General features: G+C 56.1%; 2 protein-coding genes across 16 annotated transcripts; both read left to right on the top strand.

Moving 5' to 3' along the window:
* Positions 1–1,742: 1,742 nt before the first annotated feature.
* Positions 1,743–18,404, top strand: ADAM33 (ADAM metallopeptidase domain 33). 15 transcript variants are annotated; one of them, XR_008686715.2, is made up of 23 exons: positions 1,743–2,269; positions 4,458–4,571; positions 6,820–6,896; positions 9,371–9,449; positions 9,643–9,719; positions 9,807–9,996; positions 10,255–10,320; positions 10,408–10,479; positions 10,639–10,805; positions 10,889–10,973; positions 11,061–11,203; positions 11,352–11,420; positions 11,715–11,892; positions 12,005–12,094; positions 12,312–12,507; positions 12,654–12,762; positions 12,844–13,042; positions 13,137–13,214; positions 13,292–13,400; positions 13,490–13,637; positions 14,852–14,943; positions 15,093–15,199; positions 15,437–18,404. XR_008686715.2 is itself a non-coding variant. In XM_088843963.1 (23 exons), exons 1-22 carry the CDS (start codon positions 2,027–2,029, stop codon positions 15,156–15,158), a joined length of 2,616 nt encoding a protein of 871 aa, XP_088700089.1. In that variant the 5' UTR covers positions 1,743–2,026; the 3' UTR covers positions 15,159–15,199; positions 15,305–18,404. The 15 variants fall into 15 exon arrangements, 12 of the variants coding, with proteins under 12 accessions (XP_088700089.1, XP_088700088.1, XP_088700087.1 ...); XR_008686714.2 differs by having other exon boundaries at positions 15,305–18,404; XM_088843963.1 differs by having other exon boundaries at positions 9,374–9,449; positions 15,121–15,199; positions 15,305–18,404.
* Positions 18,405–20,067: 1,663 nt separating this feature from the next.
* GFRA4 (GDNF family receptor alpha 4) lies at positions 20,068–23,028 on the top strand. The gene is made up of 6 exons (XM_088843657.1): positions 20,068–20,090; positions 20,827–21,222; positions 21,318–21,427; positions 21,508–21,642; positions 22,261–22,352; positions 22,730–23,028. The coding sequence occupies exons 1-6, from the start codon at positions 20,068–20,070 to the stop codon at positions 22,844–22,846; spliced, it is 873 nt and encodes a 290-aa protein (XP_088699783.1). The 3' UTR covers positions 22,847–23,028.
* Positions 23,029–23,276: the final 248 nt, after the last annotated feature.

The raw sequence follows: 23,276 nt of genomic DNA, 5'->3' as shown, positions 1-23,276 counted from the left end.
TGGTTGCAGTCACCATCTGCAGTGATTTTGGAGCCCCCCCAAAATAAAGTTTGTCATTGTTTCCCCTGTTTCCCCATCAGTTTGCCATGAAGTGATGGGACTGGATGCCATGATCTTAGTTTTCTGAATGTTGAGCTTTAAGCCAACTTTTTCACTCTCCTCTTTCACTTTCAACAAGAGGCTCTTTAGTTCTTCACTTTCTGCCATAAGGGTGGTGTCATCTGCATATCTGAGGTTATTGACTGGGAAGAGGCACAGGTAAATTATTTGGGGGTGATGGAAATGTTCTATCTAGACTGCGGGAGTGATGACACAAAACTCATCTAACTGTACATTTAAAATAAGTGCATTTTTATTGTGTGTAATAATGTTAATTTTAAAATCCAAAGTAATAATAATAGAATAGTAGTAATAATCATAAGAATAGTGTTGATGTGGACTTCCCTGGTGGTCCAGTTCCTAAGACTCCCCACTTTCACTGCAGGGGGCACGGGGGTTCCATCCCTGATCAGGAACTAAGATCCCACATGCTGCCTAACTGAGGGAAAAAAGGTGGAAAGAATGTTTTAAAAAAGGGGAAAAAATGTTTGTATTGTCTTGGATACACAGTAAAATAATCAAAAAACCTATACAAGAAGGTAATAGCTTTCTGCTGGAGGGATGTGGTCTGAGAGGATGCGCGCTGTTCCCTGTACTTCCCACCATACTTCTTGATGTTTGAATCAGGCCAGCATAGGTTACCCATTCCAACGAAAGTCTTACTAACTGAAGTTTGAATTCTCAAAAACAATACATTTGCTTAGAAGTTAACATTCCTCGCTGTCAGAACACATGCTACTCCCTATCCAAATTTATTACTCAGTAGCATATTAAAAAGCAGAGACATTATTTTGCCAACCAAGGTCCGTCTAGTCAAGGCTATAGTTTTTCCCGTGGTCATGTATGGATGTGAGAGTTGGACTGTGAAGAAAGCTGATCGCTGAAGAATTGATGCTTTTGAACTGTGGTGCTGGAGAAGGCTCTTGAGAGTCCCTTGGACTGCAAGGAGATCCAACCAGTCCATTCTAAAGGAGATCAATCCTGGGGTTCATTGGAAGGACTGATGCTAAAGCTGAAACTCCAATACTTTGGCTACCTCATGCGACGAGTTGACTCACTGGAAAAGACTCTGATGCTGGGAGGGATTGGGGGTGAGAGGAGAAGGGGACGACAGAGAATGAGATGGCTGGATGGCATCACCGACTCGATGGACATGAGTTTGAGTGAACTCCGGGAGTTGGTGATGGACAGGGAGGCCTGGCGTGCTGTGATTCATGGGGTCGCAAAGAGTCGGACACGACTGAGCGACTGAACTGAACTGAACTGAAACAAACTTTTTAAAACAAGAAACAAACGTTAACGAGGCCCAAAGGATCCCCCACATGTGGGAGTCTATGGCTTTGTGCCATTCTTCGCGCCCTGCCCGCCTCCCCACCCCCATCTGCCACCACCAGGGATACAGGGCTGCCCCACCCTCCGCCCGCCTGTCCTGCTGCCTTGTCTGTGCGGGCAGGGAACCCCAGGCCCGGGGCCTCCACTAGTCCAGCCTCCACCCGCGCGCCTCGGCGGGCAGGGGCTGGGGTCCCCGTAGCACAGAGGTTAGCCTGGGGCCGTGGCCGCACCTGCCTGTCGCGGTCACCCGGGCAACGCTGGGCAGGACTGGTGGCAAGGTGAGGTCCGCCCCGAGATACTACGGAGGAGGCGCTTCTCGAGCAGACCCGAGCAGCCACAGGTGGCCCCTAGCACTGTCCCTGCTTCCCTGCTTGGGTCCCCAAAAGCCCTTTTTAGGGGTCCCTGCCCCATCTCACTTCCCATCCCCACGAGTAGGGGGCCCTCTGAGACCTAAGCTGCGGGTCTGCTCGGGAGGGTCTCCCAAGGCGGGGGCGGGGTGGGGGGGCGCACAGATTCCCGCCCCCGCCCCTCCGAGCTCTGGGGGGATGGATCTGGCTCCCCGAGGGCACACGCCGCCGGCTTGGGGTCAGGACGGATGGGCGGCGATGGTGGCCGGGGTCCCGAGAGGCGGGGGTGCGAGCGGGAGGGCCGGCTGTATAGGGCGTGGGTCGGCGGCGATCCAGCCGGGGTGGAGCCGGGAGCCGGGAGCCGCAGCGACGACGCCGGGCGCTCAGAGCTATGCATTCGGGGTCTCGGAGAGTTCGAGGGTCGCCCACGTTGGGGCTGCTGCTGCTACTGGGACTACCGTGGCCAGTGTGGGGGACGGAGGAGTTTCCAGGTGAGTGGAAAGTCCCCCACCAGGGTCAGGAGAGGCACTGTCTGGATGGAGGTTCAGAAATTCCCGGGAATCCCGCGGGCCAGGAGGACAGGCCCTGGGGAGGGTTTGGGAAAGCCTCCGAAGGAATTGCCCAGGGACTTTCAACTGTAGTTAGGCTGACCTCTCCCCCAAATTTCCACACTCTTCCCAGATGCCCTGTGCCAATGGTTAAGCAGAGTGGCAGAGCCTCTTCCCCTCTGAGTAGCCGCTCAGCACCCCCAAGCTCCTCCGGATTCTCTGCTCTGGCCCCATCTGCCAGTGTGAAGGTCCCTGGACCTCCATTTCCTAGGGTTCAGTGGGCCTCAGTCCTCCAGGAAGCCCCAGACCACTGGTGCCCTGGAGTCCCTGCTGGGGCCTCACACTAAGGGACTAGCTGTGGCCTCCACACTCCTGCATCATCCCATGTTCATTGCCTCATCCCCTGGCCCTGGAGCAGTGTGTATATTGTTTATACTGTTGCCTTGTCTGGTTAGATAGCAACTGCTTCAAACAGAAGGTGCCTGATAGCAGGGCCCTGGGGGAAGTCTCTAGCTCTGTCTCTTCTCAGAGTGACCCCTCCAAACTCTCTGCGAGATGAGGCTGACAAAAATCTCTCCTGTACATCAAGTCCCTGACCAGGGGGCAGGAAGGGCAGGGCAGCCTGGTGGCAGTGGGTTCCAGAGTACTGTGCAGGGGTAGGGGTGTCACAGTGAGGGGCACAGGGCTAGGATCCTGCTGTGTTCTGGGATGTGTGTGGGGAGGGACAACAGCCCTCAGGCCTTTGGGGATGTTCCACAGGCATTCCAGCACTCCTTCTTCAGCCTGAGGTCTGGGGATGATGAGGGAACCCCTGGGAGGAATGAAGAGGGGCTCTATGCTCCCCAACACCACACTGACTGCTCTGTTTCCACTCCCGTCCATCTAGTCACCACAGTTCCATCTCTGCCTCCTTACCCGCATCAAGGAACCAATGGCCAGTGTGTGTGCGCAGGGCCAGGAGAGAACCCCCAACCCACACTCATGTGTGCACACCTTCCCCTCTCCACCTTGGGAAGCCCAGGGCCAGTTGGATCTAGTTAAATCCTCTCTGGCCTGAGACCCGCACCATGGCTCCCATCCATGCGCTCAGACCCCTCCCTGCACTAGCCCTTCAGCCTCCATCCCTGCACCTCCCTACCCCACCCCCATCTCCTTAATGGCAACTGCTGATCCACTCAAGGAGGACTTGGCAGAGGGAGACTTCCTGGAGCTGCTGCTATCCCAGGTCTTTGATGATGGGGTCTAGAGGAGGAGATGGAGGAGAAAGGAGCTGAGGTGGCCTGGCAGGAGCTGAGCCACTTCCGCAGGCAGCCATCTCAGCCTGGTCAGCACTGGGGGCAGGGCTGGGGGCAGGGCTGGGGGCGGGGGTGTTGGGGAGCGGTCAGTTCTGGGAGCTAGGCTTCCCCAGGGACTGAGTGCCAGAGGGGCAGGAAGGTTGCCTGCAAGTTCTGGGCGGCCTAAGGTCTGATTCCTTCAGGGCGGGTGTGGGTGTGGTGAGAGTTTCTGGGGCCCACTGGGGGGACTGGGAGCATTCCAGGGGAGCATTCCAGGCACCTTCTGAGTAATGCTTGGCTCCTAGAGCCCCCTTAAGCATTCCCAGCCTGGGAGCACTCAGGCTCTGACTCCAAAACAACCCCCATTCCCCCCCTCCACAAAGGGAGCTTCTGGGCCAGGGTCCCTGGAAGCCCTGCCCCTAGCACAAAACCCCAAGGGAAGCTCTGGGCAACATCTGGTTGTTGTTTTTCTCAGATGGTGGCAGAGAAACAGGCGTCCTCTCTTCACAGATCTCTCACCCTAAATGCATTTGCTGCCCCATTTAAAAATAGACAAAGCTGCCTCCCATTTCCTTTACCCTCTGTTTTGGGGGTCTTGGTCTCTTCCTGGTGATCTTTGATTCCCGTTTTCTCCTCCCAATGTCATCAGCGCTCCCGAGTACCCAGCTGAGTTGTCCTTCTGAGACTCCTCTCTCTTCTGCCTCCCTGGCAGCTCCTGGGTTCCAAGGCTGCCCCATGGGTAGTCACCCTTCTCCAGGCTAAACCTTTGAGTATTGAAGATGTAGTGTCCTGCTCCTGCCTGCTGACATCCTCTGACTCTATCCCTGTGTTGTCTCCAACTCCCCTCTGTTCCCCAGGTCCCTCTCACCCTGTGCTCTGTCCTCACCCCAGGAAACACCCTTGGAGAGCCAGTCATTCTGCATTGGAGCCTAGATGGACAACCCCAGCGCATGGTCACCCTGGAGGAGCAGGTCAGTGCCAGACCATCCCTTCCCATGTAGAGGCCCAGAGTCTCTCGGCCCCTTTGCCCCTCCCCAGATTTCAGCATGGCAGTTTTGCGAGGGTCCCCAGATTCCCAGAGTCCTTTAGGCCCCTCCCCAAAGGCTTGGCAGGTGGGGGTGGGAGACGTCGAGATGGAGAGAGGTTTCACACGGAGGTCATTTTCCAGTTTCCTCTCCCCGACCTCCCCCCAACCCTCTCTCTCCAGTATTCTTCAGGCTGCCCCCTCCCCATCAGGCAGAGGTGGAGCCAGAGTTTGTGGGGCCTCAAGTTTTTCAGGGACCTTTTTAAGAAAACATCAAAATATCTTCCTTTTGCAAAGTGACACTGGATGCATTGTTGTCCTCGCCAGGACCCTGTCATTTAGGGGCCTGAAACTTCAACCTCACTGACTCATAAAGGATCCACTTCTGCCCTTAGATGCAAGTCCACCCTGTTTTGTTTCTTGTGGATGCTCTACCTCAGTCTCCTCCCAACAGTCATCCATCAGACACTTCCAGAATAACCTTGTCCCATCTGTATGTGCCGCAGAGCTGTGCTGCACAGAGCCCAACATCCTTTGTATGCCCATTTCACAGAGGGGCAGACTGAAGCCCAGAAAACTTGGAGAAACTGCTCAAGGTCACACAGCTCTTTAATCCATAAGCCTGAGACCTGCTAAGATCTGAAAAACTTCAAACCATTGGCCAATGTCCCCCATGCCTTGAGAGACCTATTCATCCTGAATTATCAGGAGAGGACAACCCACTGTCCAAGCCTGCAAGGAAGAAGGCAGAAGAGTGCTGCCATGAAGGCCAGGGCGCCCCCCAGGCCTAGCACCTCTCAATCTAGGGCCCTCCCTGGGTCCCTCAGACCCTCAGGGCCTCAATTCAAGTGCTGGCCTGAGATTTGAAACTGTTCCTCACATGCTGTGGCCAGCCTGACTATAGACCTCCTTCTGGGCCTGGCCTGAATTGTGACCAAACGGGAGGGGAATGCCAGAAGGGCTTTGCTTTCCCCACTGTCTCTGTCCCTGGGACAGAGATGAGGACAGCAGACAGCATGGCAGGGAGTCATGTCCTTGAGGCAGGAAACACCTACATTTCAGGTTGGAGATGGAGTGCATGGTGAGGGGTAGGGTCACCGGAGGGGGAGAAATGAGGCCAGCAGGGGCTGCAGAGAACAGAAAGAGTGATGGGAGTGGGGCAAGGGGATGCTTTCCATCTGGACTGCCTCCTTTCCCCAGCGCAGACCTTTCTCCAGTAAACAAGTGGCATTCCGGCCACATGAGCTCATGCCTGGGGCACGGGGGTGGGGGTGGGGGCTTTAGGCTGGGGGAAGGGACTATTTGCTCCCCACCTGCAGAGGAAGGGCCCCCGCCCAACAAGACTCTGAGCCTCTTGGCCTGAGGCCCAGGACAGTGCATTGTGGGATAAAAGGGAAGGGCCAGCAAGGGTGAGGGCCAGCATTCCAAAGACGCAGCCGCTCTTCAGGAGGCTCCCAGCTCGCTCCAACTCTGGGCCCCCAGCCAGGCTGAGTGGACAAAGTGGGGCAGATGGGGTACTCCCGCAGGGTGGAAGCAGCAAAGAAGGTCGGGGGAAGGAGAGATGGGCAGTTGGCCCCAGGCTCACCCTCCTGACATCTAGCCAAGAAGAAAGCCAGTGTTTTTCTCTTGGCCTGCTATGTGGGTCAGGGTTTACTTTCCAGACTCAGGGAAGTAGGTGTGAGGTGAGCCTGCTAGGAGTGTAGGAAAATGTGGTGGTGAGGGGGAGTTTGTCAGCTTTGGAGGAGGAAGTACTAAGTCTGAATCCTACAGGGAGTGAAAGGAGAGGTTGTGAGGAGGCCCAAGCCGTGGCTACCCCACTCTCCAGCATCAGCGTCTTCAGGACTGCACTGTCCTCCCTGTGAAAGAGGAGGGAAGGCCAGAAGACTCCAGGGCCCTCAGGCAAGGAATGGCATCTTTCTGAGACCCTTCATCTCTCCAGAGAGGATGCAGAGTGAACCTAGAAGGCTCTGTCAAATGGTTGCTGTTGGAACAGACATTCTGAGTTTGGGGACATCTTTGCATGTTCGCAAGCCACACCCATCCACACCCACCATGGCAAGTGGAGGTCTTCTGCCCTGTGCCTCTGTGCTCTCCCCATGAACTCCCTTGTCAGCTACCTCTATATTCCTCCTGCTCCCTGGCAGGCAGAGGGCCTGGATGCCCACCCTTTCAGCCCTATACTCCTTCTTGCCCAGGTCCCAAAGCTAGAAGTGAGACTGGTAGCCTTGGAGGCTGAAGGTCAGGAGCTCCTGCTAGAGCTGGAGAAGAATCAGTGAGTACCAGGCTGGGGAAAGAGCTGGGAGCCAAGAACAGCCCCTCTCTCTGGGGAAGGATCACTGCTGGGGGCAGGGACTGATGGGAACCCCAGAGGGAGGCTGGATGGGGTGAGAGCCCCAGAGGAGGAGGTGCAGGTCACAGGGAGAGTCAATGTTAGTCTCGACAGGCTCCCTCGAGACTGAAATGGGTTACTGAGGCTAGATTCGCTGTAGGGCAGAGCTCTCATCCCAGCCCCAGAAACATCTTGTCAGCTTCCTGCCACGAATGAGCAAGCATCACCTGCTGGGTGATCACAGGGTGTGCTGAGTCAAAAGAGAATCCAAGCTGGATTCCAAGAATGGGCAGGTGGTCCAGAAGGTGGGAATGCCAGGCACAAAGGTCAAGGCACATTCGGGGGTAGCAATTTCTCTGGCTTGCCTGGGGAGTCTCCTTCTACAGGGAAGGGAGCAAAGAGAAACAAATTTGGGGAGTCCTAGCAGGGCCAGATTATAAAAGGCCATTTTGGTGCTGAGTGTCCAGGATAGTGCAAAGCCAAAGATTTTGAACTGGCGAATGAACAAGCAGAGCTGGGCTGGGTGAGGTGAGTGTCTAAGATGGAGAGTGGGTTCTTGAAACCATCTAGATTGTATTATCGACATCTCATTTATCAAGTGCTTGTTTCATCACAGGCACTGTTCTGAGCACCCTACATACACATGCTTTATTCTTCCCCAAGCATTGAGAACAAACTCAGGTTCTGCTATGCCTAACTATAGTTTCTCTGGGGTTCAGTATCCCCGTGTGTTAAAAGAGGTGATCACATCACCTCCTCCCTAGGTTTGAGTGTGTGGGTGGAGTTGGGGAGCAAAGTTGGAGGAGGGGGAAAGACTGGAGAGTGGATAAGCAGGCATCACAAGTCTTTGGGGGCAGTTTTGGGGTAAAGAGGTCAAGGTGGAGAGGGATGAAGGATTTTCTTCAACGAGAAATTGACTTATGGTTGATCCATCTTGGTGGGAAGGATGCTGGTGAGGTGAAGCCTGAAGATGAAATCATTACTTGAGTGGGGTCTGGAGAAAGAGAGGAGGAGGATCCCTGTCACATGGGCGGGATCTGCAGTGTGATTTCTGTATTCTCTGGAAGTAGCGGGTGAGCCTCAGTGAAAGACACCTGGGGAGATAGGTAGGATCTGGGGGCCTGAGGAGATTTGAAGGAACTTTGAGTGGGAGGAGGTGCCCCAGAGCAAGGGTCCCTAACCTCTTGGATCTAATGCCTGATGATCTGAGGTGGAGCTGATGTAATAATAAAGTGCACCATAAATATAATGCGCTTGAATCATCCCCACACCATCCCACCCCTACCAACTCCACCTCACCCCTGTCCAGGGAAGAACTGTCCTCCATGAAACCGGTCCCTGGTGCCAAAAATGGTGGGAACTTCTAGGCTAAAGGTTTGTCCAGATATCCAACAAGGGTAGGCAGCAGCCAGGGCCACCTAAGGAGTTCACACTTCCTTGGCTCCAAGGGTCACCTTCTTGGCAGTGTTTCCTGACTACTCTCCTCCTGCCCGGTGTCTCTAATACCCCTGACCTGTGGATCCAGCTGCCTGCCACAGGTCCCACGAGAACCACAAACTTTCCCCTGTTCCTTGGTGCTTCCCACACTCCCATTTCCACATCTAAGCCATTACCAAGACTCCTTCCTGACCTTCACCTTGCTCCCTCTTGCCCAAGATTTGTCAGAGCTAAGCAATGCACAGTCACTCCTGTCCGTTCTCTGAGAGACACCTTGAAAGTCGCTCAGCCATGTCTGACTCTTTGGGACTCCATGGCCTATACAGTCCATGGAATTCTTGAGGCCAGAACAGTGGAGTGGGTAGCCTTTGCCTTCTCCAGGGGATTTTCCCAACCCAGGGATCAAACCCAGGTCTCCCGAATGACGGGCAGATTCTTTACCAACTGAGCTATGAGAGAAGCCCACACACCTTGGCTGCTTCTTAAGTGCTAGCCCTGTGCCTCACTCATCAGTTCAGTTCAGTTCAGTTGCTCAGTCGTGTCTGACTCATTGTGACCCCATGGACTGCAGCACGCCAGGCCTCCCTGTCCATCACCAACTCCCAGAGTTTACTCAAACTCATGTCCATTGAGTCGGTGATGCCATCCAACCATCTCATCCTCTTCTCCCGCCTTCAATCTTTCCCAGCATCAGGGGCTTTTCAAATGAGTCAGTTCTTCGCATCAGGTGGCCAAGGTATTGGCGTTTCAGCTTCAGCATCAGTCCTTCAATGAATATTGAGGACTGATTTCCTTTAGGATGGACTGGTTGGATCTCCTTGGGACTCTCAAGAGTCTTTTCCAACACCACAGTTCAAAAGCATCAAAAGACATTACATTACTTTGCCTCACTCATAGAACTACTCAATTAGCTTTTAGGGAGGAAGACCAGAGGGTGAGGCAGGGCTGGATTAGGTAATTTCTGCAACGCCCCCTCCCAGCAGGCTGCTGGCCCCAGGATACACAGAAACCCACTACAGCTCAAATGGGCAGCCGGTAGTGCTGTTCCCCAACCACAAGGTGAGATGCTTCCAAGGGCCCTGAGGACCGGGTGAGGAGTGCTGGGGAATGCGCCCCTGAGGGCCTCTCCACCATTTCCCCCTTCTCCTCCTGTTCTAAGGAGAAGCTGGAGCTAGCCCCCCACCATGCTTTCTTTCTTGCCCCTCCACTTCAGCCCTGGCTGAGATTTGGGGCTGGGTCCTTTGCTCTCCAGGATCACTGCCACTACCATGGGCATGTGAGGGGCTTCCCGGACTCCTGGGTGGTCCTCAGCATCTGCTCTGGGATGAGGTGAGGAGTTCTGGGGGAGGAGGCTGGGCCTGGGGCTAGGGAAAGATGTCCCCCGACTGCCCTCCCCTGCACTCCTTTGCACCCTAGGGGCCTGATCACACTCAGCAGCAATGCCAGCTATTATGTGCATCCCTGGCCAGCTGGGGACTCCAAGGACTTCTTGACCCATAGGATCTTCCGGGTGGAGCAGCTGTTCAGCGGGAAAGGAGCCTGTGGCCACAGGGAACCAAGGGACAAAAGGGACATGACCAGCCTTTCGTGTGCCACCCAGATCAGGGTCAGGGGCATGGGCAGGGGTGGGAATGGAGCATCCAAAGCCCTTTAAAATCAGAAGAGACAGGAACAGTGCAGCCCCAATTTAGGGCCTCCTGTCCTGATATTTTTATTTGGAAGCTGAAGGAACAAATTCTAGCAAAAATATTTTAGAGTTAATTTTTGTGCTCTCTGAGAACTGGGGTTGGTGGCCAGGGTTCAAGCCCGGCAACCTGCCACTCAGGATCATCATTGCCACCCCCTACCCCACCCCCACCCCCAGGAGAGGCGGGAGTCCCTCCGAAGCCCGAGGTACCTGGAGCTGTACATAGTGGGGGACCACACCCTGGTAAGAGGAGCCCCATGGGAAATGGAGAGCCTGATTGGGGTCAGTTCAGCCTGTCGTCACACCCTCGCCCTATCTCTGCCTCTCTAGTTTTTGACTCAGCACCGGAACTTGAACCACTCCAAACAGCGTCTTCTGGAGGTCGCCAATTATGTGGATCAGGTTGGGTTGGCAGGGAGAGAGCCCTTCTGGGGGTGACTGCGAGGGGGCAGACTTGGAGATGGGGAGGGGGAACGGAGGGGAGAAAGGAGGGGTGCTCCCATGGAGGAGCCCAGGCACCAAGGCGGCCCTCCGCGTCAGCCTGCTCCCCTGCGCCCGCAGATTCTCAGGACTTTGGACATTCAGGTGGTGCTGACCGGCCTGGAAGTGTGGACGGAGCAGGACCAGAGCCGCGTCACGCCGGACGCGAACGCCACGCTGTGGGCCTTCCTGCAGTGGCGCCGGGGGCTGTGGGCGCGGCAGCCGCACGACTCTGCGCAGCTGCTCACGTGGGTGCCACCGACCCCCGCGCGGTCCCGGCCGGGCGGCTCGGGCTCCCGGCCCGCCCGGTCACGCCGCGCTCCGCTCTCAGGGGCCAAGCTTTCCGGGGCGCCACAGTGGGCCTGGCGCCCGTCGAGGGCATGTGCCTCGCGGAGAGCTCTGGAGGCGTGACGACCGTGAGCACCGCCTGGTACTGAAGCGGGAGGAGAGGTGCCGGGGAGTGGTCCTCGCAGCCCGCGGTGACCGCAGCCATGCCCTCCCAGGACCACTCGGAGTTCTCCATTGGTGCTGCAGCCACCATGGCCCACGAGATAGGCCACAGCCTCGGCCTCAGCCACGACCCCCACGGCTGCTGCGCGGAGGCAGCGGTGGAGCAGGGCGGCTGCGTGATGGCGGCGGCTACCGGGTATCCGCGCGGGGCCGGGGTGCGGGGGTGCGGGTGCGGGGGTAGCTGGGGCTGGGCGGCCGGGAGGGACCTGGGCCTTCCTCTGCTGCCTTTCTGTGGAGAAATGCTTATCCCTGTTTCTTCCGTGAAATCGGGATGATGGGAACAGTTCCCGCCCTAAAGCAGGCAAAGTGGATGCCCACGATGTGATCAATTCTTTTCGGAACAACCTTTCGAGGTGACTCCAACCCCGGGAAGAGTGGCGCTGGGTCGGGATTTGACCCTGGGTCCTGGGCTGCTCGCTCTTGGCGTCAAACCCTCCTGACTCGCGCTCGCTGTGTGACTTTGCGCGAGTTACTTACCCTCTCTGGGTTCTGCCTCTAGAGAATTCGAGCTGTCCGTCGCGCAGGCGGTGTCTGCGCATCTACCGGCTGCGCGGCCAAGCACCAGTGTGCTGGGGGGGAGGGACTGGAGACACGCAGGGGTTGGCGGGGGTGGTCCCCGCACGCCCGACGCCCTACCCCGTCCGTAGGCACCCGTTCCCGCGCGTGTTTAGCGCCTGCAGCCGCCGCCAGCTGCGCGCCTTCTTCCGGAAGGGAGGTGGCGCTTGCCTCTCCAACGCGCCGGACTCCGGGTTCCTGGTGCCGCAGGCGCGCTGCGGGAACGGCTTCGTAGAAAAGGGCGAGGAGTGCGATTGCGGCGCCGGCCAGGTGGGCTCCGCAAGACCAGCCCCGGGGGACCAAACTGGCTCCCGCCCGCCCCCTCCCCGGAGGTCTGGGCGCTGCACCCTCACCCGGTCCCTCCTCGCCTTTCCGGCTCCAGGAGTGCCCCGACTCCTGCTGCCTTGCCCACAACTGCTCGCTGCGTGCGGGGGCCCAGTGCACCCACGGGGACTGCTGCGCACACTGCCTGGTGAGGGTATGGGAGGCTCCGGGGTGAGGGTTGGGGGCACTTGGGAGTCAGCCTGTTGGTCTTGGCTAATTGGCGCCCTTGGGTTCCCTTGTGGGTGCTGGCTCTGCTCTGTGCATGGGTACTCCTGAACTTCCCCACCGGGCTTTCCCGTGTCCGATTGGCGCTCCTGAAGTGAATCTGTCTCGCCACCTTCCCTTCACCCGGGTCACCTACGTAGCTGAAGCCGGCGGGCACGCCATGCCGCCCGGCTGCGGGAGACTGTGACCTCCCTGAATTCTGCACCGGAGCCTCCCCTTATTGCCCGCCGGACATTTACCTACTGGACGGCTCGCCCTGCGCCAGAGGCCGCGGCTACTGCCGGGACGGCGCGTGTCCCACGCTGGAGCAGCAGTGCCAGCAGCTCTGGGGGCCTGGTGAGACCAGGAGCGCGCGCTCCGCCCGCGTCCGCATCTCTGCGCCGCTTTGTCCTCTAGGGGAGGTGGGCGGGGGGGCGGAAACTGAGGCAGAAGGGGCGTGGCTCCAGCCTGGGCGGTCCCCAGTCCGGCCCCTGCTTCCTCAGGCTCGCGCCCAGCCCCGGAGGCTTGCTTCCAGGTCGTGAACTCCGCGGGAGACGCCCGGGGGAACTGCGGCCAGCAGGCAGACGGCAACTTCGTACCCTGTGCGCAGAGGTGGGGAGCGGAGGGAAGGGAAGCTGGGGAAGAGGGTATGGAGCAACACCAGGCGGTTTGACGACCTCCGCTTCTCCCTAGGGATGCGCAATGTGGGAAACTGCAGTGCCAGGGCGGGGAACAGAGCTCACTGGTGCCACTCGCGGTTCCGGTGGACTCCACCGTACACCTGGGTAGCCGCGAGGTGACTTGCAGGGGAGCTTCCGCGCTGCCCGGTGCCCAGCTGGACCTGCCTGACTTGGGCCTGGTAGAGGCAGGCACCCAGTGTGGACCTAGAATGGTGAGCCCTGCCCACCGAACCCCTCCCTACCACTTGAGTCCCATGGGTCAAAGCCTCACTCCCCCTCACTGCCCAGTGCCCACACTGCCCACAGGTGTGCCAGGAAAGGCGCTGCCAGAACACTACCTTCCGAGAGCTGGAGCTCTGCCTGATGGCCTGCCATGGCCACGGGGTGAGTGGCCTGAAAGGTGTGTGGAGTTGACCCTGGGAGTCCCCAATCTCATGGGGCCCTCCTTTTTTCCTCTGCAGGTTTGCAATAGTAACCGTAATTGCCACTGTGCTCCAGGCTGGGCTCCGCCTTCCTGTGACAAGCCAGGCTTGGGTGGTAGTGTGGACAGTGGCCCTGTGTGGCCTCAAAGTGCGCCCACGGGGGGCGGGGGGAGGGAGGGCAGGTGGGGAGGAGCCACGTGGTGCACTCAGGACTTAGACGTACCCTGTCCTCCGCAGACCGGGACACCTTCACGCTGGCAGTGATCCTTAGCTCTGTGCTGCCTCTGCTCCCCGGGGCTGGCCTGGCCTGGTGCTGCTGCCGGCATCCGGGACTCTGTCTCCAACAGTGCTTCTGGGGCTCAAGGAGGGACCTCATGTGCAGTGGGTAGGCACTGAGGTCTAAGGTTCTGCTCCTCAGAGCTCTGCTGGACCTGGCCTAGCTGGGGTGGGGCCTGTTGCCCTCAGGTGCAGAGAGGCAGGCAGAAGCAATGGAAAGAAGCCTTTAGCAGAAGGCCCAGTGGTCTTCCAGTGAAGCCAAAAGTGTAGGTCCATGCAGGGCCCCCTAGGTCCCCATTACTGTGGTTCAGTTCCCCTTTTCCATGTCTCCTGTTTCTCCCACCAAGAGGCTGTTTTATCCTTGGCTTTACCCTGTTTTTCCACCAGCTCATAGTGCAACTCCTGCTCCACTGTGCTCTTCAAGGCCTCTCCAGTTTCTCTCTCATGAACTTTCAGCCCCTAAATCTCTGCTGTTACCCTCTTCAAGTTCCCAAATGCTGGAGCAACACACCTTTCCTTTCCTTGTCACTGGGCAGCTATGGTGCTGGGTGCCTTGCGCCAAGGGCCTGCCCCTAACACAGAGCTCCATGACCTGGGATGAGGGCCACATGATACCAAGTATTGTCAGTCTAGGGCTGCCTTCTCACTGGGTGCTGGTCAAGACAGGCCCCCTTTGACCACATCTGACACAGCCTGTCCTTGGGAACTTTCTGGGTAAAATGAGGGAGAGGGCATGGTTTGGACTGGAGATGGGAATACAGGGCATCCCAAACAGGAGCAGGGCACAGCTGAAAGGGCCTTGACACAATGAGTGTTGACTGTGGGTCTGTGAGCAGAGGATCAAGGTGGTCAGAGCTTGGTGTGTCATCAATGGGGGCTTACAGGAGGCAGCGACTACATGTCATCACCTGGTAAAGTATTGAGACTTGTTTCAAAGAGATATCAAAGGAAGTGGTAAGGCCCTGGAAGATGAGGTGTGAGCAGCTGAGCATAACTCAGAGTCATCGAGGGCAGCAGGGTTACCCAACAGCAAGGAGCACAGACGTGGGTACCACTGGGAGAGGAAGTCCATCCCTCTTTGGGACCTGAGTGACATCATCTGGAAGATGTTGGGGTGTGCCAGAGTTTGGGGAAAATGTCAGGGTTGGAGAGAGAAAGTGTCCAAGGCCCTGGGAAGCATAAGTCTCTAGGGTTCCCCTCAGGAGGAAGCAGGAAGCGAGCTGGGGAGAGTGACCTGGGTGAAAGCCTCTCCGCAGGGATGCAGCCCCAGGGTGCCAGCTAAGGTCGCTGTCTCAGTCTCCTGGTCTCTCACCCACTGCCCAGATCCAAAGATGGCCCACACAGAGGCCACCTTCTGGGCAGCATTCACCCAATGGAGGTGCGCCTGACAGCCCCTCAGGAGCCCCAGCCCTTGGGTGAGTGGCACAGTAGGAGATGGGGAGGGAAGGGAGGGATGGGCTCTTGGCTTCTCTTTCCAGCCGGGCCCTCCTCTCCACCTAGCGCCCGGTCACCTTGAGCCCTGTGCCCACCCTGCACCACGGACTCTTGCCACCTTTGTTCACAGCTCTCTTCCCCCACCTATTGCTCCCCAGACCTTGAGAGCTCTGCTAGAACCCAACAGCCACCTTGAGAAGCCTGTTCCTCATAGCCCTGCTTGTAGGGCTATGTAAGGTAGGTGGGGCCCTCCCCCTCCCATAGTTCTTTATCCTCCTCTAGCCCCTCATCTCACAGTCCCTGACTCTGTTTTTGAACTTGTACATTATGGAAATGAGACAGACCTTGTGGAGAAGCTGTTGTCTGAGGCCAGTTGCTGGAGGCCCCTGGGATGGGAGGAAGAAGTTCTATGATTTTCCCTGAGGAAGGAAAAAGAGTCCCAGCCCTTCCCTGGAACCTCCACTTCCTTCTCAGCAGGAAGAGTCCAAAAGCCACTGGTGAAGTGACTCCTGACATGAGAAGACTTAAGGACAGGTGGCTACTGACTGCCACTCCAAGGAACTCAGACCCTCAGGGGAAGAGCCAGCAACTCAGCTGATTTTTTTTTACCTTCAGGCAGCTTCAAAATTTCTTGCCTGAGTTACTGCCATACCAATTACTCCAAGACCCTGAAACCTCATCAGAATTTGCACAATGCTGTCCCCAGTCCTCAGGGCTGTGGGATTGTCTTAGAGTACACCTTCCAGCTTAAGCCAAGAATCCATCCGACGCAGGAGTGAAGGCCATGTAGTCCCTGACCTCCTGTCACTAGGGGGCGCTGGGTCAGGCTGGGCACCCAGACAGGCCTCTGTCCCAGGAGACTGGTGTTGTTCAGTCCCCACCCAGTCGCCTCCGACTCTTTGCGATCCTATGGACTGCAGCACCCCTGGCCTCCCTGTCCCTCACCACCTCCTGGAGTTTGCCCAAGTTCATGTCCATTGCATTGCTGATACCCTCTTCTCCTGCCCTCAACCTTTCCCAGCATCAGGGACTTTTCCAATGAGTCGTCTATTTGCATCAGATGACCAAAATACTGGAGCTTCAGCTTCAGCATCAGTCCTACCAGTGAATATTCAGGGTTGATCTCCTTAAGATTGACTGGTTTGATCTCTTTGCAGTCCAAGGGTCTCTCAGGAGTCTTCTCCAACACCATAGTTTGAAGGCATCAATTCTTTCGCATTCTGCCTTCTTTATGGTCCAGCTCTCACAACCATACATGACCACTGGGAAAACCATAGCGCTGACCATACGGACCTTTGTCGGCAAAGTAATGTCTCTGCTTTTCAACACACTGTCTAGGTTTGTCATAGCTTTCCTGCCAAGAAGCAATCATCTTTCTGATTTCATGGCTGCGGTCACCGTCCAGTTAAGTACAATGCAATTTAGTTCAGTCACCTGAACAGAACTGTATAAAAGGAGTTTGTTACTCATACTTTATTCAGACCTAGCTCTTAGGAGGGCAGTGACTGCTGGGCCAGAACCCTGGACTCCAGGGGCCTACGTTTCAGACTGAATTCACTTCCCTGAAACCTGACCCCTGCAAAACAAACAAAATCCTTGGGATGTCCCTTTCTGCATCCTATTCTCTCTTGTCCCTCAGATGCATCCTCTGCCCAACCCCATTCCTAGTCCTCAGGTGAGATTTTAGAGGAGCAAGGGGCTGCTGCAGTCCCCTCACTTTGGATATTAATCATCCCCTCCTTCATTCCATGGGAGGGAACAAAGGAAGCCATTTTAGAGAGGACTTCAAAGAAGTCAGAAGAAAGCCATGTTGCCCTTGGCCTTCTGTGAGTCTTCTCTGTCTGTAAATTCAACACCATGGGACTCCCTGAGGGTGACAAAGGGTGGTGTCTGGAACCTTGGATGACAGCCAGGACCCAGAGATATTGGGCATAGGATGGTGTTGCCTTGCTTGAATGACCCCGTCTCCACCTCTCCTGCCTCCCTTGGACACTCTCAGCAGCCATTGACTCTCTCCCCTTGCTTCTTACAAGAGTTGCTTAGTGACCTTCTTTATCAGCTAGATATTGCTATATAACAAAACCACCCCAAAACTTGGCAGCTTAAAACAATAATCAATTCTGTGAGTTGGCAAATTAGGTTGAACTCAGTTGCTGGTTTGATTGGTCTCAACTCACCTCACTTATACATTTGCAGTCAACTGTTGGCCACTGCTTTTGGGGTTGGTTGGCTTTGGGGTAGGGCGATGGGGAGAGTGGGCTCCGTGTCTGTCATTTTCCAGGAGGCTGGCCCAGGCCTGTTCACAAACAGCTGGGGAGGGTTCTAAGAAAGCCGGACCGGGATTAGAGTGAAACATGGGAGGCACTTATCTTGGGCACAAAAAAAGTAATCAAGATAAGGAATATTTTAATGTAATATTTTGTAAGGATCAAAATTAATACAAAAGTCCATGATGAGCAAAATAACAGGATCAGTTACCATACGAAGGCTTTTAGGAAACTGAAACAAAAAATCTGTAGTTGTGATCTTGAGGCAAGTACCTCACTCACTTCCTCCTGCAGAAGAGCATGTGGAAGCTCGCCAGGCTTCTTGAGAGTCTATGACCGGCACATTTTACTTCCATAACATTCTGTTGGTCCAAGCAAAGTCAAGGATTCCAGGGGTTGGGAGGTAAACTCCACCTACACTCCAGGGAGGAGCAGCAAAATCACATTTCAGAAAATGTGAAGAATTGGAAAATTTTGGCACTCACTCACTGGCAGCAGAGTAGCAGCCTCAAGGCTCAGGCCTTGCTTTCACTCTACCAGCGAAAGGCGCTGAATGAGACTGTTTGCTAAAGCCCCCTCCTAGGTTCTCTGTGGGATTTTGATTCATAGAGATGACAGAACAATGACACACAGAGGTTAGTGCCATTGAAAGAAGTTTTTATCACAGTTCCCTCGAGAAGGGGGTTGCCCACTGAGTAGAGTCAGATAGGGAAGCACCCAGTTTGTAAGGAAAGACTGAGGAACTGCCAGATTGGAAGAAACCAAGGCAACATTGACCACTAAGTGCATCCTGGGATTCTGGATAGGATTTTGAAACAAAGGACATAAGTGGAAAGACTGGGGAAATGCAAAGGGATTTACAGTTAAGTGTCTTGTACCAACGTTGATTTCCTTGTTTTAATAATTGTACTATGGTCAGGTAAGATGGTGATGTTAGGGGAAACTGGTTTTCCCTTCACCATCTGAAGGGAAAAACACCAAACTGGTTTTATATCCTTCATCCAGAAGGATATAAAGGGAGCACTAGCATTTTTGCAGTGTTGTAACTTTTCTGTAAGTCTACATATCAGCTAATAAAAAGTTTAAAATTATAAAGGAGAAGAACTATGTTGTTTCATAAATTTAATAGTTTGGTATGGGAGAGACGAGGTCAAGTGGCTCCCAGATCTATCTGAAGGTGCAGCCTGGGTGGGGACTCAGTGAGGGCGGGAATCATTCCCAATGCAAAGGCTCCTCCCACCAGAGGAATAGTCAGCGTAGACACCTAGGTTTCCATCACTGTGGCCCAGGGGTGCTGGGAAGGAGGCATCTGACAGGGGCTCTGCCTCCAGTCGTCCGCTCCTGTTTGCTGCCCAGCATGGCCAGCTGTTTCGTACCCGCACTGCTGTTGCTACTGCTTCTAGGTGAGTGGCTGCCTCCCCCCAGACCTCTGAACCTTAGCTTCTCTGTCCCTGATCCTCCTTGACCCTCAAGAAAAAGGTGGGAGCACAAGGAGATTCTAGGAAAAGCCAAAATGCAGGAAGAGGCACCAGTGAGACACCTGTGCTCGAGGTTTGAGGACATGTACCCTGCCTCCAGCTTTTGGGCCCCCCGGAGCCATGGCCTCCCAAATCTCGCCTTGGTACTTTGCCCCAGGAACTTTCTTTTTCCTATTGCTGCCCTCCCACCTCTGTTACCCTTCTCCCAGGCCCAGCCCTCCACCTTCAGTCTTGCAACTTCACACTGATTCCTTGCCCTGCATCCTCAATGTCTCCATGCCATGCATCTGCTGTTCCAACCACCTGGACTATCCCTCCCCAACTTGGGGCATGATGGAGGGAGGGGGTCACTTTACCAGGTGGTGTAGGGTAGGGAGAATGGTGAAGGTGAAGGAGATCTTGGAGCTGAGCTGTGCTGTTTTGAGGGATGCTCCTGGTGGAGGGAAACAGGGAAGCAAAGAAGAGAAATGGCACCAAGACCATAGGAGACAGTAGGAGCTGATGTGTGTGGCTGAGGCCCGGGGATGTGAAGGCTTGGCTGGGAGAGAAGGGCAATGTTTGTCTGCTGCTCTGAAGTCCGGGAAGGAAGGGAAGGACCTTGGAGGTGGGGGGGAGAGGAGAGAGAAAGCAAAGGCCAATGCCATAGAGGGCCCTGCTCCCAGATCTGAGGTAGGAAATAGCCCTCTACACACACACACACACTCGGAAATAAATGGGTGCTGAGCCAGGATGGGAAACTTCCCTCAGACTTTGGGGCCAGAAGGCTTCTCATCTGAGGAAGGCTCCTGGAAGCAGAGAGAACCGAGGGGCAGGGGTAGCCTGGATTTGGTGCTCTAGGGGTAAGGGGCTGCCAAATTCCTCCAGAGACTCTAGCTTGGCTGGATTGATTTTTATCTTTTATTTAAAAATATGCACTTATTTTCGGTTGTGCTGGGCCTTTGTTGCCATGTGCAGGCTTTCTCTAGTTGTGGCGACTAGGGCTACTCTTCTCTTGCGGTGCACGGGCTCAGTAGTTGTGGCAGGTGCAATCTTTTCAGACCAGGGATCGAACCCGTGTACCCTGCACTGGCAGATGGATTCTTATCCACTGGACCACCAGAGAAGTCCCTGGCTGGATATAGATGCCCATGGCACTTCCAGACAAAGCTCATCCTCTGCCCAACAGACCCCTGGTATGTGACTGGGATGTGCCAGGCACACTCTCTGTTCACAGTGGATGGCCTGCCATCTGGGACTTCTCTTGAATCCACACCCCACAGCCAGGACTAAATGGCTCCAAAACCTGAGCCCTTTAGGGGAATCCCTCTTTTACTTGGCTGGTGGAGAGGAGAGAGGCCAGGGGGAAGCCAAAGTCATCCAGATGGGGCAGCACCAGTTAGATCGGTAAGAAGGGAGCAGTAGAAGAGGATGGAGGGGGAAGATGCAGAGGCAGAAGGATGCGCTAGAGATGGTTAAGAAGGAAGGGAACCAGAAAACTATAGGTCACTCAAAGGGTCTCCAAAGGGAAAGGAGGGGCGTCTGACAAGTCAGGCGTCCCAGCATGTTAAAGAAAGGAAGAGGAGCAGCCACTGTGCTCAGTGCCATGTCTTTACATTAATTCTATTTTTATGATTTATTTTTGGCTGGGCTGGGTCTTCCTTGCTGTGCCGGGAGCTTTCTCTAGTTGCCGTGGGCAGGCTTCTCTTATCGCGGAGCATAGGCTCTAGTGAGCTCAGGGGCTCACCAACTACGGCTCCGGCGCTAGCTGCTCTGGGGCATGTGGGATCCTCTTAACCTCTGGACCTCGGCGCCATTTCTGATACGTCTCCATTAGCCAGGTCCCCAGAAGCCCTGCTGTTTTCCGTGTCAGGTGCGGCCCAGGACAATGGGAAGAATCTCAAGGATCCCTCTTGGATGGGTGAGGGGTGGCGCCTGGGGAGGATGGGTCTCGGCTTTTGGGGGAGGCCAGCCAGGCCCAGCCTCGACGTGCGGCAGGAATGCCCAGAGGCCGTCGCTGGCCATCCCCGCAACGGTAGGCCAGTCAGTGCCAGTCGCTAACGCCTTTGGGTCACATTCTGTCCACCTCGAGTTCTGAGCACCGCGCATCTTCTGAGGCCCTGACCCAGAGGAGGGGGTGAAGTGTGCGTGTAGGGCATGCCAACAACCGCAGCCTACCCGCCTCTCCAACAGGATCGCGGAGCTCCGTAGCACAGAATCCATGCGTGGACGCTGCCGAGGCGTGCACCGCCGACGAGCGGTGCCATCGACTGCGCACCGCGTACGTGGTGCAGTGCTTGGGTCGCGCCGCGCCGGGGGGCTGCCCCCGCGCCCGTTGCCGCCGCGCCCTGCGCCACTTCTTCGCCCGCGGGCCGCCCGCGCTTACCCACGCACTGCTCTTCTGCCCTTGCGGCGGCCCCGCGTGCGCAGAGCGCCGGCGCCAGACCTTCGTGCCCTCCTGCGCTTTCTCAGGGCCTGGCCGGGAGCCACCTTCCTGCCTCGGGCCCTTAGACGCCTGCGAGCACAGCCGGATCTGCAGGTGCCGGAGGTGGAGTAGAGGGAGGGGGCGGGACGCGCGGGCGGGGGTCGAAGCCGCTAGTCGCCCACTCACCGCCTTCCGGCCGCGCGGCGCAGGCCCCGCCTCCTGGCCTTCCAGGCCTCCTGCGCGACCACAGCCAGCAACCCTGACGGCTGCCTCCGAGACCAGGCCCCCAGCTGCCTGCGCGCCTACGCCGGCCTCGTGGGTATGCACCGCTCGGAGGGGATCTCCCGGGGATGCCTCCGCCTGGATGGGCCGATTACCCTGTTTTCGGGGTCTCGCCAGGCACAGCCATCACGCCCAACTACATGGACAACGCAACCGCGCGCGTGGAGCCCTGGTGCGACTGCAGAGCCAGCGGAAATCGGCGTGAGGAGTGCGAAGTCTTCCGGGGGCTCTTTACGAGGAACCGCTGCTTGGGTGAGGGGGCGGGGCCCTGGAGGGGCGGGGCCCTGGAGGGGCGGGGCCCTGGAGGGGCGGGGCCCTGGAGGGGCGGGGCCCTGGAGGGGCGGGGCCCTGGAGGGGCGGGTCTCCAGTGGGCCGGCCCTTACTGCCGGATATCAAGCTCCCTGGCTGGTGGTGAGGAAACTGAGGCCGGTAGCAGAAGCCATGGGTACCCACTTCCTTGCTTCTGCCACTTCTGAGGCGGTTCCATCCTCCAGGCACAGCCAACTCCTCCCATTAATAATCTTGCCTTTCGAGTCTGAATAGCTGGGTGGTTCGCTGAACAGTCTAGGAGTTAGGGAGTCTAAGTTTGAAGCCTAACCCTGCCACTTACTAGCTGAGAGTTAGTTAACTCCTCTAAGCCTTTTTGTGCTCATCTGTAAAATGGGGGTGATAATTGTCATGCTTTTGTAAGGAGAGAAGACTGCAGTTTGTAAGGCACTCTTAACATCCCGAAAGTCTTGCGGACGTCCTCTCTTCCCATATCTGCCTGGGGAGGACCCATGCAGGATGCCAAGGGTCTCAGTTTGTCCTTGAGGAGCTGGGCCCTGTGCTAGGTTTTCTCAGCCAAGCCCACCCTGCATCCCTCCATAGACAGTGCCATACAGACCTTTGACGGTGGGTGGCCCCCGATCCTACGTAACCAACTGGACTCCCACCAGGATCCTGAGAAGAGTCTCCTGAAGGTAGGTGCAGACAGGGGATGGTGAGCTGGCAGCCCCTGTACTGCCTCCTTCCATGGCAAGTGGGCCTAGATGGAGGCATGAATGCCCTGGGAGGGTAGGGGTGGCAGAGAGCAGACGGGGCTTCTCTCTCAGGTCCACATTCTGCTCCCACCTGCCAAGGTGTCTACTGCAGATGTGCCCCTGGAGGGGAACTCCCTGCTCTCCATGCTTCTTGTTCTGGCTCTCCAGTCCCTGTTCTGACTTTGACAGCAGACCTTGGACAACTGTCTCACCCTGCCTGGGATATTGGACCTCATTAGTGGCCTACTGCCCCACTGAAAAGGGACTGGCTTGTCTTCTAAGCTGGCCCACTGCTCTTGCTCTACTGCTTTTTGCAGATCTGGACACTTTTTATCATGCTCCAAGGACAACATCTGAACAGACTTGTAGGCAAAACTCCCTCTGGTACTCCAGCATTTTATGGCATCCTCCTAGTTAGGCACCACCCATCATGATAAAACACCTGCACCCCATAACTAACGTTAGCAAATTGCTTCCTGTCCTTGATGTGCTGCTTGTTGGACACCACCTTGAGTGCGAATCCAGTTCCCTGCATTGCACTGGCCATGTAGCCATCTTCCCTGTGGTTCAGCCTAGCAATAGGACTGACATCCATAACTCAATAAATCCATGTGCACTGAGACTGGCCCTGTTGTCATGTGATCTGTCTTCTGGGAGCTGGGAGACCAAGGTCAGCTGTAGGGTGTGCCTCTGCTGGCCTCTGTGACCTTGGGTGGCCTCAAAACTTCTCCAGGCATTATTTTCTCAGGACCTGTGGATGCTGAACTGAATCAACTATCAGGTCCGGTCCTGGGGATTTTGGTTACTTGTTTATTCTTTCATTCTCTGCTAGTCATCAGATAAAGAAACTACATTTCCCTTGCA

Source organism: Moschus berezovskii, chromosome 15 (assembly GCF_049115385.1).
Source record: "Moschus berezovskii isolate FMDL1 chromosome 15, NW_MosBer_1.0, whole genome shotgun sequence".
NCBI lineage: Eukaryota > Metazoa > Chordata > Mammalia > Artiodactyla > Moschidae > Moschus > Moschus berezovskii.
Note: the sequence above shows the minus strand (reverse complement) of the source record. Positions and strands in the feature narration are given on the sequence as shown.

Bases quoted from the DNA above. Each gene is read 5' to 3' on its own strand.
- ADAM33 (XM_088843962.1), top strand. From the start codon at position 2,027: ATGGGCGGCGATGGTGGCCGGGGTCCCGAGAGGCGGGGGTGCGAGCGG. The intron at 10,321-10,407 runs GTAAGAGGAGCC...CTGCCTCTCTAG, and splicing joins TAGTGGGGGACCACACCCTG to TTTTTGACTCAGCACCGGAA. The intron at 10,974-11,060 runs GTGAGCACCGCC...ATGCCCTCCCAG, and splicing joins GCTCTGGAGGCGTGACGACC to GACCACTCGGAGTTCTCCAT.
- GFRA4 (XM_088843657.1), top strand. From the start codon at position 20,068: ATGGGGCAGCACCAGTTAGATCG. The intron at 21,428-21,507 runs GTATGCACCGCT...GGGTCTCGCCAG, and splicing joins CGCCTACGCCGGCCTCGTGG to GCACAGCCATCACGCCCAAC. The intron at 21,643-22,260 runs GTGAGGGGGCGG...ATCCCTCCATAG, and splicing joins TACGAGGAACCGCTGCTTGG to ACAGTGCCATACAGACCTTT.